Source organism: Pristis pectinata, chromosome 9 (assembly GCF_009764475.1).
Source record: "Pristis pectinata isolate sPriPec2 chromosome 9, sPriPec2.1.pri, whole genome shotgun sequence".
Lineage (NCBI taxonomy): Eukaryota > Metazoa > Chordata > Chondrichthyes > Rhinopristiformes > Pristidae > Pristis > Pristis pectinata.
Genome location: NC_067413.1, coordinates 65,766,412 through 65,782,720, shown reverse-complemented (window position 1 = coordinate 65,782,720; position 16,309 = coordinate 65,766,412). Strand labels below are relative to the sequence as shown.

General features: G+C 40.4%; 1 protein-coding gene across 1 annotated transcript in view; it reads right to left on the bottom strand.

Moving 5' to 3' along the window:
- Window positions 1-14,366, bottom strand: part of usp14 (ubiquitin specific peptidase 14 (tRNA-guanine transglycosylase)) — a 38,806-nt gene extending 24,440 nt beyond the window's left edge. The window contains exons 1-4 of the mRNA XM_052022984.1: window positions 14,194-14,366; window positions 9,666-9,811; window positions 8,266-8,298; window positions 2,104-2,208 (exon numbers count right to left, since the gene is read on the bottom strand). Of these exons, the coding sequence (XP_051878944.1) occupies window positions 2,104-2,208; window positions 8,266-8,298; window positions 9,666-9,811; window positions 14,194-14,209 (300 nt within the window). The 5' untranslated portion in view covers window positions 14,210-14,366. The remainder of the gene's footprint in view (window positions 1-2,103; window positions 2,209-8,265; window positions 8,299-9,665; window positions 9,812-14,193) is intronic.
- Window positions 14,367-16,309: the final 1,943 nt, after the last annotated feature.

Genomic DNA, 16,309 nt, shown 5'->3' with positions numbered 1-16,309 from the left:
AAGCCTTGGGATTCTCCTTAACCCTACTCACCAAAGCCTTTTCATGTCCCCTTCTTGCTCTCCTCAGCACCTTCTTAAGTTCCTTCCTTGCTACTCTATATTCCTTACGAGCCCTATTTGATCCTTGCTGCTTTCACCTTATCTATGCTGCCGCCTTCTTCCTAACTAGTTGTTCCACCTCTCTTGTCGCCCATGGTTCCTTCACCCTGCCATTCCTTCTCTGCCTCACCGGGACAAATTTATCCCTAATATCCTGCAAGAGATCACTGAACATCGACCATAGGGTGCATGCAGGTGCATGGTATCACATACAGATTCTCCTCCAAATCACACATTATCTTATTTAGAAATACATCAAAATCCAGTGTTGTTGGAAGGGATTTCCAGAACTTAGACCCAATGGTGATGGTTTAAGTCCTGGAAATCCCTTCTAACAGCACTCTGGGAGTAACTTCAGAGGACTGCATCAGTTCAAGGCAGCAGCTCACCTCCTCCTTAGGGATGGGCAATAAACGTTCACCTTGCCAGTGGTATCCAGGTCCCAAAAATGAATATTTAAAAAAAAATCTTACTACATACTATCACACAGCCTTGTAACAACATTTCATCAGAACCTGCATGGATCTGGGTAAAGAGCAGGGGAGAGGAATGAATTTGACAGAGGGTAGTGGTGGTTATCTGGAACAAGCTGCCAGATGAAGTGGTTCAACTGCAACATGACATCCCAACTCTTATACTCCCTGGAATTTATGCTGCATGTTCTACCCCTATTTGACTTCTCAAAGTGCATTACCTCACACTCGTCTGGATTAAATTCCATCTGCTACCACTTCATCCATCTTTCCAACAGATCTATATCTTGCTGTATCCTTAGACAACATTCTTTGTTATCCATGATTCAATTTCCATGATTCAATTTTCATGCTCATTGCAAACTTTCTAATCAGGCCACCTACATCCTTATTCAAATAATTTATAAATATGACAATCAGCAAAGGTACCAGCATCCATCCCTGCAGTACTCTGCTTCCAGTCAGAAAAAAAAACACAACCACCACTAGCCCCTGCCTCCTACCATCAAGCCAATTTTAGATCCAGTTTTCCAATATGTCTTGGCTCCCATGCTTTAATCTTCTGGACCAGCCTACCATGCAGGACCTTGTATGTCGATGTAAACCATGTCTACCACACCAAACCCTGCTGACTCCAATCAATCCCTACCATTTCAAGTGAACATAAATGCCATCCCTCAGAACCTTCTCCAACAATTTCCCTACCACTGATACAAGGCCCACTGGCCTCTAGTTTCCAAGCTTGACCCTACTGCCTTCCCTAAAGGAGGGAACAACATTAGCTATTCTCCGGTCTTCTGGTACCTCACCCATGACTGATGAAGATGCAAACTTCTCTGTCAGAGCCCAAACAATCTCCTCCCTTGCTTCCATTAGTATCATGGGATAGTTCCCATCAGGGCCTGGGCATTCATCCATCCTAACATATACCAATATTTCTAACACTTCCTCCTTCCTGATACAGACATGCTTCAAGATATCAGTGCACCCCTCTCTTAACTCTTCAGCCTCCACATCCTTCTCCCTTGTGAATAATGATGCACATATTTATTTATGACCTCACTCATATTCCCCAGCCCCACACATAGATTACCACTTTGGTCCCTGAGGGGACCTACTCTATCCTTAGCTCCCCTCTTGCTTCTTATAAAAGGTTTCAGGATTCTCCTTAATCCTACTTGCCAAGGTCATTTCACTGCTCTTTTTGGCCCTCCCAATTTAAGTTCTTTCTTCTATCTCCTATAAACATCAAAGGACTTGTTCAATACCAACTTCCTATACCTGACATACACTTCCTTCTTTTCCCTGATCAAACCTGCATTTATGGTTCTTCATGGAATTGTGGATATGCTTAGTCTCTGTCCTAGTACCCTTCACTCTTTGCTAACAAGGCTCAGGCAATACTCTCCTCTATCGTCCATCCACAGATCCCTACAAGGCTACCAAATATTAAATGTGCCAATAAACCCCTTACCATAACCACATAAAACAATGTCATAATTGAAATTATGTATTTTTTGTAAGTACTTACAGCTGAAGCTAGCTGTTCTTCTGTCATGTCTTCCATAAATGTTGGACGTACAAGTGGCTCTTCAGGCAATGCCTCTGCTGATCCCATCATTAACAGAGTCATTCCCTGTAAATATAATTTACACAGGTTTGTAGTTAAGCAATATATCTCAAGTGACACCTGCCAAATATTTCACCTTTCTCATGGTGTCACTGACTTTGAGAGTCACATTATTTTAAAAATCAAAAGAGGAGTGAAGAACAATATTTCAGATCATGGAACCATCAAGTGAAAATAGCAAAATGATGAATGGATATATTCATAAATGCAAATGAAGTACTAAAGGCCAAGCACAGATTTTTTTTTTTAACTTCTGGAAACAAGTTAAAGGCATTGAAAACCAATGGAAATGAAGATTTAAAATCCAGATAAAGAATGAAGTTAGCAGTAAGGCGGCACGGTAGCGTAGCGGCTAGCGTGACGCTATTACAGCGCCAGCGATCGGGGTTTGATTCCCGTCGCTGTCTGTAAGGAGTTTGTACGTTCTCCCATGTCTGCGTGGGTTTCCTCCGGGTGCTCCGGTTTCCTCCCACATTCCAAAGACGTACGGGTAGGTTAATTTGGGTTTAAAATGGGCAGCGCGGACTCGTTGGGCCGGAAGGGCCTGTTACCACACTGTAAATACAACTTAAAAAAATTTAAGAGATTCTCTCAGGAGAGTCTTAATTCCATGACAGCATGACTTCAGGGAGGAAAAATAGTCCCATCACTGTGTTTGAAGCTCATTAAGAGTAGAACAGGTAGGTTCATAGAAGCACTTCCTGTAGTAGTAACTAAAAGAAAATGGCTATAATAGGTAGGTCAGTAGAAAGAGAAGGCTGGCCTGTTTAGGTGTTAGACCATAAGATATAGGAGCAGAATTAGGCCATTTGGCTCAAGTCTGCTCCACCATTCAATCATGGCCGATTTTTATTTAACCCCATTCTCCTGCCTTCTCCCTGTAACCTTTAACCCCTTTACCAATCAAGAACCTATCAATCTCTGCCTTAAATACACCCAATGACTTTGCCTCCAGTCCTCCAGTGCAACGAATTCCACAGATTCACCACCCTCTGACTGAAAAAATTCCTCATCTCAGTTTTAAAGAGTTGTCCTTTTATTCTGAGGCTGTGCCCTCAGATCCTACTCTCCTACTAATGGAAATATTCTCCCCACATCCACTCTATCCAGGCCTTTCAGTATCTGGTAGGTTACAATGAAATGTCCAAGTACAGGGCCAGAGATATCAACTGCTCCTCATACGTTAAGTCTTTCATTCATGGGATCATTCTTGTGAACCTCCTCTGGAACCTCTCCAGGGCCAGCACATTTCCTTAGATATGGGTCCTAAAATTGTTCACAATATTCCAAATGTGGTCTGACCAACACCTTATAAAGCCTCAGCAATACATCCTTGCTTTTATATTCCAGTCCTCTCAAAATGAATGCCTTCTTTACTACCAACTCAACCTACAGGTTAACGTTAAGGGAATCCTGTATGAGGACTTGCAAATCTTTTTGCACCTCCAATTTCTGAATTCTCTCATTTAGAAAATAGTCTACACCTTTATTCTTCCTATCGAAATGCATAACCCAGACTTCCCTTGGCTGTGTTCCATCTACCACTTCTTTGCCCACTCTCCCAATCCATCCAAGTCCTTCTGCAGATTCTCTACCTTCGCGAAACTAACTGTCCCTCCACCTATCTTGGTATCATCTACAAACTTGGCCACAATGCCATCAGTTCCTTCATCCAGATCATTAATGTATAAAGTGAAAAGTTGCAGTCCAACACTGACCACCGTGGAATTCCATTAGTCACCAGCAGCCATCCTGCAAAGGACTCCTTTAACCCCACTCTCTGACTTCTGCCAGTCAAGCAGTCTTCTATCCGTGCTAGTACCTTGCCTCTAACACCATGGGCTCTTATCTCATTAAGCAGTCTCATTGCAGCACCTCATCAAAGGCCTTATGAAAATCCAAGTAAATAACATCAACCAATTCTCCTTCATCTATCCTGCTTGTTACCTCATTAAAGAATTCCAACAGATTTATCAGGCAAGATCTCCCCTTAACAAAACTGTGCTGGCTTCACCACATTTTAATCACATACTTCAAAGTACTCTGAAACTTTATCTTTAATGATGGACTCTAAAATCTTGCCAATTGCTGAGGTCAGGCTAACTGGCCTATAATTTCCTATCTTCTGCCTCCCTCCCTTCTTAATCAGGGTGTCACATTTGCGATATTCCAGTCCTCTTGGAACTCCCCCGACGCCAGTTATTCTTGAAAGATCACTGCTAATGCCTCCACAATCTCTTCAGCTACCTCTTTCAGAACTCTGCAGTGTAGTCCATCTGGTCCAGGTGACTGATCTATCTTCAAGTCTTCCAGCTTCCCCAGCACTTCTCCTTAGTAATAGCCACTACACTCCCCTCTGCCCCCGACGCCCTTGAATTTCTGGCATGTTACTGGTGTCTTCCTATTGTGAAGACTGATGCAAAGTACTTATTTAGCTCCTCCACCATTTCTCTGTTCCCCATTACTTACTTCTCCAGCATTATTTTCAAGCAGTCCAATGTTCACTCTTGCTCTCTTTACTTTTTATGTATCTAAAACAACCTGTGGAATCTTCTTTCGTATTATTGGCTAGTTTACCCTTATATTTCATCTTCTCCTCCCTTATAGCTTTTTTGGTTGTCCTCTGTTGGCTTTTAAAGGCTTCCCACTAATTTTCACCATACTGTATGCCTTCTCTTTTATTTTTACGCTGTGCTTGATTTCCCTCATCAGCTATGGTTGCCTCATCCTTCCCTTAGTGTGCTTCTTCCTCCTTGGGATGAAATTTTGCTATATCTCCCGAATTACTCCCAGAAACACCTGCTATTGCTGCTCCACCATCCTCCCTGCTAGAGTCCCTTTCCTATCAACTCTGGCCAGCTGTTAGTTGGAATGCAGTTGGTTACATTCTAACCTGACTTAGAGTGCTGTGGTTTCAAGTCCAATTTGAAAGACTTGAGCAAGAATATATTGGCTGACATCCCACGACAGTACTGAAGATGGATATAGTGTACTGTCAGATCTGTGAAAAAGAGACCACTCCCCCCACCATAACTGTTAGATACAGAAGGTCCCATGGCAATATTTCAAAGAAAGGTAGCTGTACTTTGGGGCATGATGAAAGGGTCATGAAATACATTACACAGAAACACAGCACAATACAGGCCCTTTGGCCCACAAAGTTGTGCCGAAAATGTCCCTACCTTAGAAATTACTAGGCTTACCCATAGCCCTCTATTTTTCTATATATCAATGCAAATTTTTCTATAAGAGAATCTTTCCTTTTATATACTGACAGTGAATTTTCCCAAATAACAGATGTGATGTTAATAGCAATTTGCATAATTTAAGAACCTATGTGGGAAGATGTTTTGAAGAGTAAAGAAGATCTTAATGATGTGAAGATTTCCAAAAGGGAATAGAATTGCACAATTGATAAAATAAAACAAATTTCATTGAAATACAACTCAAATGAGCTACTGTTAAAAGTTATAGCAAACAAGTATTTACTGGCAAAGTAAACGTGACATGCTGCAATGCTGAGGTCACCGATGAGTATAACAGCAAATAAATGACTGGATTACAGAAGGAATACAGTGATTTCTTTTTACAGTGCATGCAAAAGTTTGGACACACAAAATTTTCTGTTACTGTGAATAGCTAAGCGAGTAAAAGATGACCTGATTTCCAAAAGGCATAAAGTTAAAGATGACAAATTTCTTCAATATTTTAAGCAAGATTACTTTTTTATTTCCATATTTTAAAGTTTCAAAATAACAAAAAAGGAAAAGGGCCCGAAACAAAAGTTTGGGCACCCTGCATGGTCAGTACTTAGTAACATCCTCTTTGGCAAGTATCACAGCTTGTAAATGCTTTCTGTAGCCAGCTAAGAGTCTTTCAATTCTTGTTTGGGGGATTTTCACCCATTCCTCCTTGCAAAAGGCTTCTAGTTCTGAGAGATTCTTGGGCCGTCTTGCATGCACTGCTCTTTTGAGGTCTATCCACAGATTTTCAATGATGTTTAGGTCGGGGGATTGTGAGGGCCATGGCAAAACCTTCAGCTTGTGCCTCTTGAGGTAGTCCATTGCGGATTTTGAGGTGTGTTTAGGATCGTTATCCTGTTGTAGAAGCCATCCTCTTTTCATCTTCAACTCTTTTTTTTTAAACAGACGGTGTGATGTTTGCTTCCAGAATTTGCTGGTATTTAATTGAATTCATTCTTCCCTCCACCAGTGAAACATTCCCCGTGCCACTGGCTGCAACACAAGCCCGAAGCATGATTGATCCACCCTCGTGCTTAACAGTTCAAGAGGTGTTCTTTTCATGAAATTCTGCACCCTTTTTTCCTCCAAACATACCTTTGCTCATTGCGGTCATAAAGTTCTATTTTAACTTCATCAGTCCACAGGACTTGTTTCCAAAATGCATCAGGCTTGTTTAGATGTACCTTTGCAAACTTTTGACGCTGAATTTTGTGGTGAGGACACAGGAAGGTTTTCTTATGATGACTCTTCCATGAAGGTCATATTTGTGCAGGTGTCACTGCACAGTAGAACAGTGCACCACCACTCCAGAGTCTGCTAAATCTTCCTGAAGGTCTTTTGCAGTCAGACGGGGATTTTGATTTGCCTTTCTAGCAATCCTATGAGTAGTTCTCTTGGAAAGTTTTCTTGGTCTTCCCGACCTCAACTTGACCTCCACTGTTCCTGTTAACTGTCATTTCTTAATTATATTACAAACTGAGGAAACGCCTACCTGAAAACGCTTTGCCATCTTCTTATAGCCTTCTCCTGCTTTGTGGGCATCATTTATTTTAATTTTCAGGGTGCTAGGCAGCTGCTTAGAGGAGCCCATGGCTGCTGGTTGTTGAGACAAGGTTTGAGGAGTCAGGGTATTTATAAAACTTTGAAATTGCATCACCTGGCCTTTCCCAACGATGACTGTGAACATCCAAGGAAATACAAACAACCTCCCCTTGGCATTCAAAACAATTGTGAAGAAGATTTCAGGATAACATGTTGGTCTCAGCACTGGCCAGTAATTCGACTGGACCAATCACAGCTACCTGAGGCTTGTTATTCTGTACCAGATTGTTAATTTACATCTTCCTAAAAATTTTCTATCACCTACAAGATCAGGTCAGAAGGTATATTCTCTGTTTACTTGGATGGGTACAGCTAAAGAAATTTGATATCATCTCAGAAAAAGCCATCAGTCTGTTCTGCTTTTCAACCATTACTTTAGTCATTCATCCCTTCTATTATGAACATAAAATAGTTGCAGTGTGCATCATTTGCAGGATACACAGCAACAATCTATTATTTCACTGTGTTTCGATGTACATGACTAATAAAGATATCTTATAATCTACCAAGATTCTTTCCAAAACCATTTACATCTTCAGCCAAGAAATTTAAGAGCAGCAAATGCATACAAACACCATCACCTTGCAAGCCGTATACCATCTTATACCTCCTTATGACACTGGCAGCTACCATTTTGGTCCATCATGTCCATGCCAGTTCATTGAACAATATCCCCCACCAGTTTTCCCTATAATCTATTTCCCCCACAGTCCCATCAACTCTCCCTGAATTCTACACACTAGGAACAATTTACTGTGGCTGATTAGTCTACCAAAACTTCTTTGGGATGTGGGTGGAAACCATAGCACCATGGGAAAGCATAGAGTCACACAGAGAACATATAAACTTCTTACAGACAGCGCCAATTGAAACTGAGTAACTGGAGCTGCGAAGCAGCAACTCTGCAAACTGTGTTGACTTTTGATAAATATATAGATCATTGTTTATTCATCATCACTGGGTTCAATTTCTGAAATTCTTTACTGACATCACCATGGGTCTAACTGCAACGTTTAAAAAAAAATGACTCATCACCACTGTGTTCAAGGAGGGAAAGCTGAAAAATGTCCACAAGGCAAGAATTAATCACAGAAAAAATTCAAACCGGTCATTGCAGACCAAGTGAATTTTCTAAATTTCAAACTGGGCTTGTCTCAGCTGCCCGATGGTGACATTCTACTATTGCGCAATTATTTAATGCAGTAATCATCTTACTTACACTCTTTATCTTGATGCTGCCCCATTCATCATCCTAAAAATAAAATAAAATGATCAAAAAATTTGTTTGAAGAAAATTAAGCAAACTTAAAACAACTTAAGAGCAGGATACATTTCCAACAAAGCAAGGAACTTTACATCTCAGAAGGTCATGGTAGAAGAAAACCAAAATAACTGTGGGAAAAAAAATCACTGGGGAAAATTTCTGCTTCCAAAAACTGTTTCCATTTTGTAAGCCAAGGAACTATCAAATGGCACTTATTTTCCAGTAACCTACTCCCTGACCCTTAGTTTGGAATGCATCAGATTACCCAAACCAAATTGCAAAGCAAACTTGATCAAAAGGATTTTAAGCATGCTTCCAAGTTAAAACATACATCTAAGATAATAATTTAGTAACTGACTAGTGGCAATGTTTTGATGATATTTAACAATTGAAGATATGTAATGAAGAATATCTGTCAGACCAGAAACTTATTTTCAAGATGAGAAACTTGTCTCCTGTTAGGACTGAGCAGTGACTCCAGCACATTCTTCTAATGAGCTCAATGATGAGTCCAGCAGTGAAGTGTGAGGTCACATGCACCAACATCAGAGCACAATGCCACTTGTGATTTCTGCATTTGGTCAAGCTCACATGAAAATCCAAACTAGCTAAGTTGTAAACTGATGACAGCCAATCAGCTCAACATGGCCCAAGAGCAATAATGTCCCCAAACCGTGACTCTAAAACTATAGGCCTCAATCACGATTTTTTTTTCATATTTTAGACTGGAGTTGTATTTATAGATTATCTTATGAACAAGTATACTTCTGGGTGACACACTGAAATTTTCTACTGACGGATTGATGAGAAAAAACATATTGGTAATCTACCAAGTTAGATGCAATTTTTTTTGATCAAAACAAAATGACTGTATGCCCATCTGGATCAACGACATGAAATTTTACATAATGCTGACACTGACAGAGCTAAAAGGGAGATGAAAGCAATAGATTCCTTGTGCTAGATCTTGAGTCAGCTAAAATTGATACACTCAAAATAAAATGCACCAGCTCGTAATATGGAATATTTCAATTTTTTTAAATGATATGGGCAAAAGCAGGTACTTCAAAGATGCACAATTACACAGGCCTTCAACATTCTTATTAGCTTCTAGCTCCAGTTTTGGAACGTTATAAGTGACAAAATAATTAAGGATAATGTAAATGTCCATGGGGCAGATAATAATCTTCCTTTAGTTACCTCTTAGAAAGTACATTGTCATCAGTATACTGAATTTCAGGAGACAAGAGAAGGAAGGAAATAAAAGATTTTAACCCATAAAATCTCCCCCACAAGGCATACAAGTAGTTTTGATACAACCATTCAACCAAACATTAGTTCAAAAAAAAAGTTACCTTTAGTGTGCCTCCTTTAATCATAACCTTCTGTCGTTCAGGCTGAACTCCAGTCAGTGCAAATAATTGTGCCTTAAAAACCACGGGTGGATCATCAGTGTTCAACTCCAGTCCATCAAACTTCTCCTTCCCCCATTTAACATTTACTAGGAATCAGAAGGAGTTTCTCATTTATTTAATGGCAATATTTGCAACAGTATTTTAGAGTTCACACAGAATAACACTTGTACGAATTTTTACATTTTGTCTGAGGTGCTCGCTTTGTCTAGTCCCAGAAACACGAGCACACAAATGTCATATTGATTAATGTAGACAAACTGCTCTTAGGCAATATAGAACTCCTATATGCATTTAGTTGACAATAATCTCTGGAATAACATATTCGTTACCAATACAAATACTGCTTCACCATCAAGTGAAGAGAAATGCTTTTGCTAACCTTTGAGAAAGTTCACTCCAGCTGCAGAAGGACTGTTTCCATATTTTGGCTTAAAACTACTTTTGTACAACTTACTAAAGTATACATTGTCTTGGTATCAAGCATATTTGACATAAGACACAGAAATAATAGGGCAAAAGGGCAAATTACCACAAGAAAATTGCTGCACAAGCCTGAGCAATGGATACCCAATTGAAGCAGGAAGTGGATAAGGAGTCGGCTAATCTGGGAGCAATATATCAATAACTTGAGTTAAGAACCCAAAAAAGGAGTGTGCCTGTTTCTTCCTTTATAATAGAAGTAATCATACCAAGCGAAGATGATATTTTCAGACAGAAAGAGAAATTACCACAAAGCTAGGCAATGGATGTCTGAGGGAAGCTGTATTTGGTTAAGGAAGTGGGTGATACAAGGTACCCTCTCGTTTTTCCAGCTTCAATGCTTACTCACATCTCAATCATAGTACTAAACAGGACTGTAATTGTCTTTCTTGAACCTACTAAGAGAAATTGAATTTGTGCCTTTAAAATACTTCAATGACCTTTACTGGATATGTTATAAAAGGTGCAGTTTGACTACTGTGCAACTTCAGCAAGAGAGGCTTGCTCCACTCCTCTTATTAGCAACAAAATTCAACATAATGTTTGCTTTGCCGATTACTGCTCTAGACATCTGCCCACATTTTGTTTTAAATTAGTTAGTGCATGCCTTTTTTGTGTTCCCCATTTTGCCTCTCCCAAGGCCTTTGAAAATGTCCCATATGGTAGGCTAGTCTGGAAGGCTAGATCACATGGTCGATCAGATAAAAATTGGCTTGGTGGAAGGAGACAGAGGGTGGTAGTGGAGAGCTGTTTTTCAGATTGGAGGCCTGTGACCAGTGGTGTACCACAGGGATTGGTACTGAGTGCACTGTTGCTCACCATCCATACCAACAATTTGGAATGACAACATTGTTAACATAGTAAGTTTGCAGATGACACCAAAATTGGTGGTGTAGTAGACAGTGAAGAAAGTTATCTAAAATTACAACAGGATCTAGATAACTGGGGAAGTAGGCCAAAGAATGGCAAATGGAATTTGACTTGGACAAGTGCAAGGTGTTGCATTTTGGTCAATTAAACCAGGGTAGGACTTACACTGTAAATGGTATGGCCCAGGGAGTGTCATACAACAGGGAGACGCAAGGGTACAGGTACATAGTTCTCTGAAGGTGGCGGCATAGGTAGACAGGGTGGTGAAGATGGTGTTTGGCATGCTTGCCTTCACTGGTCAGAGCATGGAGTATAAGAGTTAGGACATCATGTTGCAACTGTACAAGTCGTTGGTGAGACCACACTTGGAGTATTGTGCACAGTTCTGGTCACCCAGCTCTAGGGAGGATATCATTAAGCTGGAAATGGTGCAGAAAAGATTCATGAGGATGTTACCAGAACTGGAGGGCATGAGTTATAAGGAGAGGCTGGAATTTTTCTCCCTGGAGCATAGGAGGCTGAGGGGTGACCTTATAGAGGTATATAAAATCATGAGGGGTGCAGACAAGGTGAAAGGCCATAGTCTTTTTCCCAGGGTAGGTGTGTTTAAAACTAGAGCAAATAGATTTAAGGCGAGAGGGGACAGATTTAAATAGGACCCAAGGGGAAACGTTTTCACACAGAGGGTGGTGGTATATGGAACAAGCTGCTAGAAGAAGCTGTAAAGGCAGGTACAATTAGAATGTTGGAAAGACATATAGACGGGTACATGGACAGAAAAGGTTTACAGGGAAATGGGCCAAATGCAGGCAAATGGAACTAGCTTGGAGAGACAGCTTAGACAGGAGAGACAAATTGGGCTTAAGGGCCTATTTCCATGCTGTATAACTCTATGACTCTAATATGCAGAGGCTTGAACTTATCACTATTGAATCTAAATCACAATATTAAAGCCTTGGAAATATTGTAGCTGTTGTGCCAGATATTACTGAAAATCCTGAAATTTAGTTTTGCCTTCAAATTCAATGATTTTTCATTGATCACAACAGTGGAGATCTTAAAACTGAGTTGCACAGGCACATCTTGCAGAAGGTGGTTAATCTCTATAATTCTCTATCCCAGAGGCTTGATCATTGGGGATATTTGAAGAGGATGATGATAATTTTTTGACAGATCAGGGAACTAAGGACCAGGATATGAGACATGCAGATCAGCCATTATCATATTGAATGATAAGGCAGGTTTGAGAGGCCAGGTGGCCAATCCTATTTTCTTATATTCTTAACTCCAATCATTGATGTATTAACTATCAGATTAGGCAACCCCTTATCCAGCTGCGGCTTCACATGGGCACCCATCCCTCAGGCCTGTGCAGCAATTTTGTCATAATTTGCCCCTTTGCCCTTTTATCACAGTGCCAAACAATGTATTGACACCAAAACAATGCATACTGTGCTAAGTTTTACTATGGTATTGCCATAGAAATGCAAAACTTTGTCATTGTCACCAGTGCTTATTTAGGATTTCAGTCTCTCAATACATCATAATTCAGCAAAGTTATGCCCCTTCTGATACAAGCTAGCTGCCATTTTTGCTAGGTTGTGATAAATTGGCTCGACTTTATCCATAATGACTATTTTATTTGTTACTGATGGAACCATTAATAAGTTGTAGTTACCAGGGTTGGCTTCGTGAATAGGGAGAAATAATTCTGCCTGGTATCCTTTCACCATCAACATTATGATCACCAACACTTCATGATTTTTTTTCCCTTCAAATCTCTTAATTTCCTTGAATACCTGGCAACTGGTCCCCAATTTCAGTTCACTAAGATTGACCACAGCAAGTTTTCTTTTTAGCCTCAATACTGTAATATTGTGTATACCAATATTCCTCCTGTATAGCCCTAATATGATTCCACTCCTTCCTTTCCCAATCACCATTTCCTGCAATCTCTGAACAATAAAAATAGAAGGAAATTGCAACTCTTCAAAATAGTGCCATCGGTTCATTATATTCACTTTACTGGCCCTTGGTTTAAAACATCAATAAGACAACAACTCTGGCTGTGTAACACACCCTCACTGCTGCAACAATCACAAAGCTTTAGTTATGTGCTCGGCCTCTGAAATGAGACTTAAGTATACAACCTTTCGACTCAGGAAAGAGATCGACACCCAAATTATTATGTTTGAGAATATTTGCTCAAAAAAATTTACATTAAAAAGTGATTTTTTTTCTCTGAACCATCTAAATCTACTTTAGACACAATGAATCACTGCTGTCTTAGGAAATACTACAACATCCTACAAAGTGTTTTATTCTTTTGTATTGGGATCAGTCCAATCAGAACAGTCAGACCAATGATAACTAATTACTTGTATATCTTCAAACTATGCCCACAATATCTGTAATATATATTTCCCTGTACATAGGTGGTACGTGAGGGTAAAATATTTCACTAAGGATATTGAGGGGAAATATTGTGTATGGGCAAAATATTTTACTAAGAAATATACTGAACATTCATACAATTAAACACTCCCTAAATCAATTGAGCGGTTCTGTTGCGCTGGAGTGCAATATTAACACCCAGACGTTAAATTGAACAGTACAACAAAATATGAGATCTTTTGAAAAACTAGAAGGTTAAGGAGCTGAAGGGGGCAGTAGTAACAGCGGGTTTCTGCACAATCATTGTGGCAGGTCTTCTGCAAAGGACATGCACGTTTTAAAGACAATCAAGGCGGATAATTCCCCCACCACAAATTCCATTAATAAACCTGTGGAAAACAAATAAACACAGAAAACTCGTGGAGAATAAAATGCGTTGAACATAATCGTCCAAGTCCGGGCTCCACCACCTCCTTTGCTAAAGTGAAAACAAACTCCACCTCGTTGCTTCAAAGCACCTCGGCGAGTACCACCAGTCCCCTTCCAGCACAGGGCCTCCCCGGCGCGGCGCGGCCCCGCCCGGCCCGCTGACACGTGAAGGGAGTACGGTAACACCGAGTAGGCCAACGCTGGGGATCCCGAGGCCTACGACTCACTTTCCGCCCTATTTTGAGAAAATAAAGGGAAAGTTAGTGCCTTAGCGCGGATCCCGGGCCGGGCCTACCTGTGAATACGGGCATATTGCCGCCAGGCGTTGCTGCTGCTCCAGGGATCGGCGGGCCACCTCGCCCAACCTCGGCCTCATTCAAACCCTCCCTTCACTGCGCCTGCGCGCCGCTCTGCCAGCCACTGCCCAGCCTAGCGGGGATCGATTTATCGGCATTCTGTGCACCAGGTTGGACGCCTGCTGGTGGAAGGGGTGAGGCTTTGGCTCAAAGTTTGTCGGGGGATGAGATGTGGCATGTGAGCAGCCCACTGGGCTAGTGAGCAGATGGGCAACCTCACTGAAACCCAGACATACTACGTTTGCTATTTCTCACTTCCCACAACCTGCTTTTTTTCCCCTTCTTTCTTCCAAATATGTATCAAATTTTCGCCAGCAAAGTTCTGTGCTCCAAACACTCGCATTGGTTCCCACCAGTCCTCATCCAAGTTTTGTAAGGTTTCAACGCAGCTCCCAGCTTTTCACGGAATCATTGAGAAGGCTGTTAAGCAAGGTATTCATAGCCATATTTATAAAAACATTCAATATACACGCAAGAAAATTATCACAAATCTTTGCAGAATTCAGACAAGAGCTGAGTTCTAGGCAGACAGCTTCGAGAAGAACCTCGTAGCCCTCGGAGAAGGTGCAGAAAAAAACTCGCGCAGTTGCAGGTACAAGAGACAGAAATGAAGAGGCGGAAGAAGTAAAGCTTCAGGAGATCGAAAAGACGCTCAAAATTAGAATGGTTTTAATCGGATAAATGTTTCTATTAGCGGACGGTCAACGAAAGAACACATATATAAAGTATTTTACAGGATGATTAGAAGTGATATTAGGTACCTGAAATAAAAATAGGAAACGCTGGAAATATTCAAGAGATCGGGTAGCATCAGTGAAACGAGAAACAATTGACGTTTCGGGTAAAGACCCGTCGTCAGAACGGTATCATTTTACGCAGTGACTATTTCACTGGAAAGTTTAGACGTTGAGCCAAATGGCTTCTTTTTACAGTGTATTCTTTCATGATCTTACATGTAGAAAAAAATGTGGCGAAACCAAGAGTTTGAATTTCCATGATTCACCTATTTGCACCTCAGGTTATCAGATAGTGAGTAAATTATTGGACATAATATTCTGGAAGATGGCAGATACCACTATTATTTAGCAAGGATGTGTCAAAAATACCACAAATCATGGAAAAATAGAACACGCTGGAAAGACCCAGCAGGTTAGGCAGCATCTCTGTATTTCCTTACGACAAAGGAAGCCATTCAGCCCATGGAGCTCATGCTGTTTCTGGAGTTATCCCATTCCATCTCTCGACTTTCCTATAACCTATTCTTCCTACATTCTCACCCTTTTCCCTTAGATTTTGTGGAGAATGTATTTAATGTTTCATGTCAGTGACCTTTCATTAGAGGCATTAGCTTATTAGTCTCAGGAAATTAATTGTTTATGAAGAACATTTATATAAGTATCCCTAGAGCAGAGCAAGCCAGCGTGGATTTATGTGGGTAAGTCACAGATCTAATGAAATGTGGGGAATTTTGAAGGGAATATCATATATATGGACTTCCAGAAGAACTCATATAATAGACTAAACAAAAATAGGAGCATACATAATTAGAGATATTCATACCTGTTAAGGAGAAAGATAACAGAAAGCAAGTGTTAGGGATTCAAATTAACAGAGCATAACCAGTATTGTCCGACAAAAATCTGTACTTTTCACTAATAATTACTTAGGTAATCTGTAAATATAGCCCATCCCCAGGTTATGAGTGGGTTCTGTATTTACAGATGTTCATAAGTCACTTTTGTCCATGTCAGAAAATACATAAAATCACGATACAATAAAGCAATATTGTCATTAATAGTATTGATGAGGAAATTAATATGAACATTTATTTATTATCTTCCCCTGCCTAGCTACAGTGTATAGAATCAGGATGGCTCAATGGCTGGTTTAGATTGGCTTGAATTATCAGTGGATGTTACATTGTTTAATATAAGTAGTTGCTTGTCAGTTTCCAAAGCAACTTTCTTAAGTGGCCTCTCACAGTGAAACTGGCAGTCTGAGTTCTTGAGAGACAATGGTATCTGATTACTGCAGGGAGTTTACGTGCAAACAGAT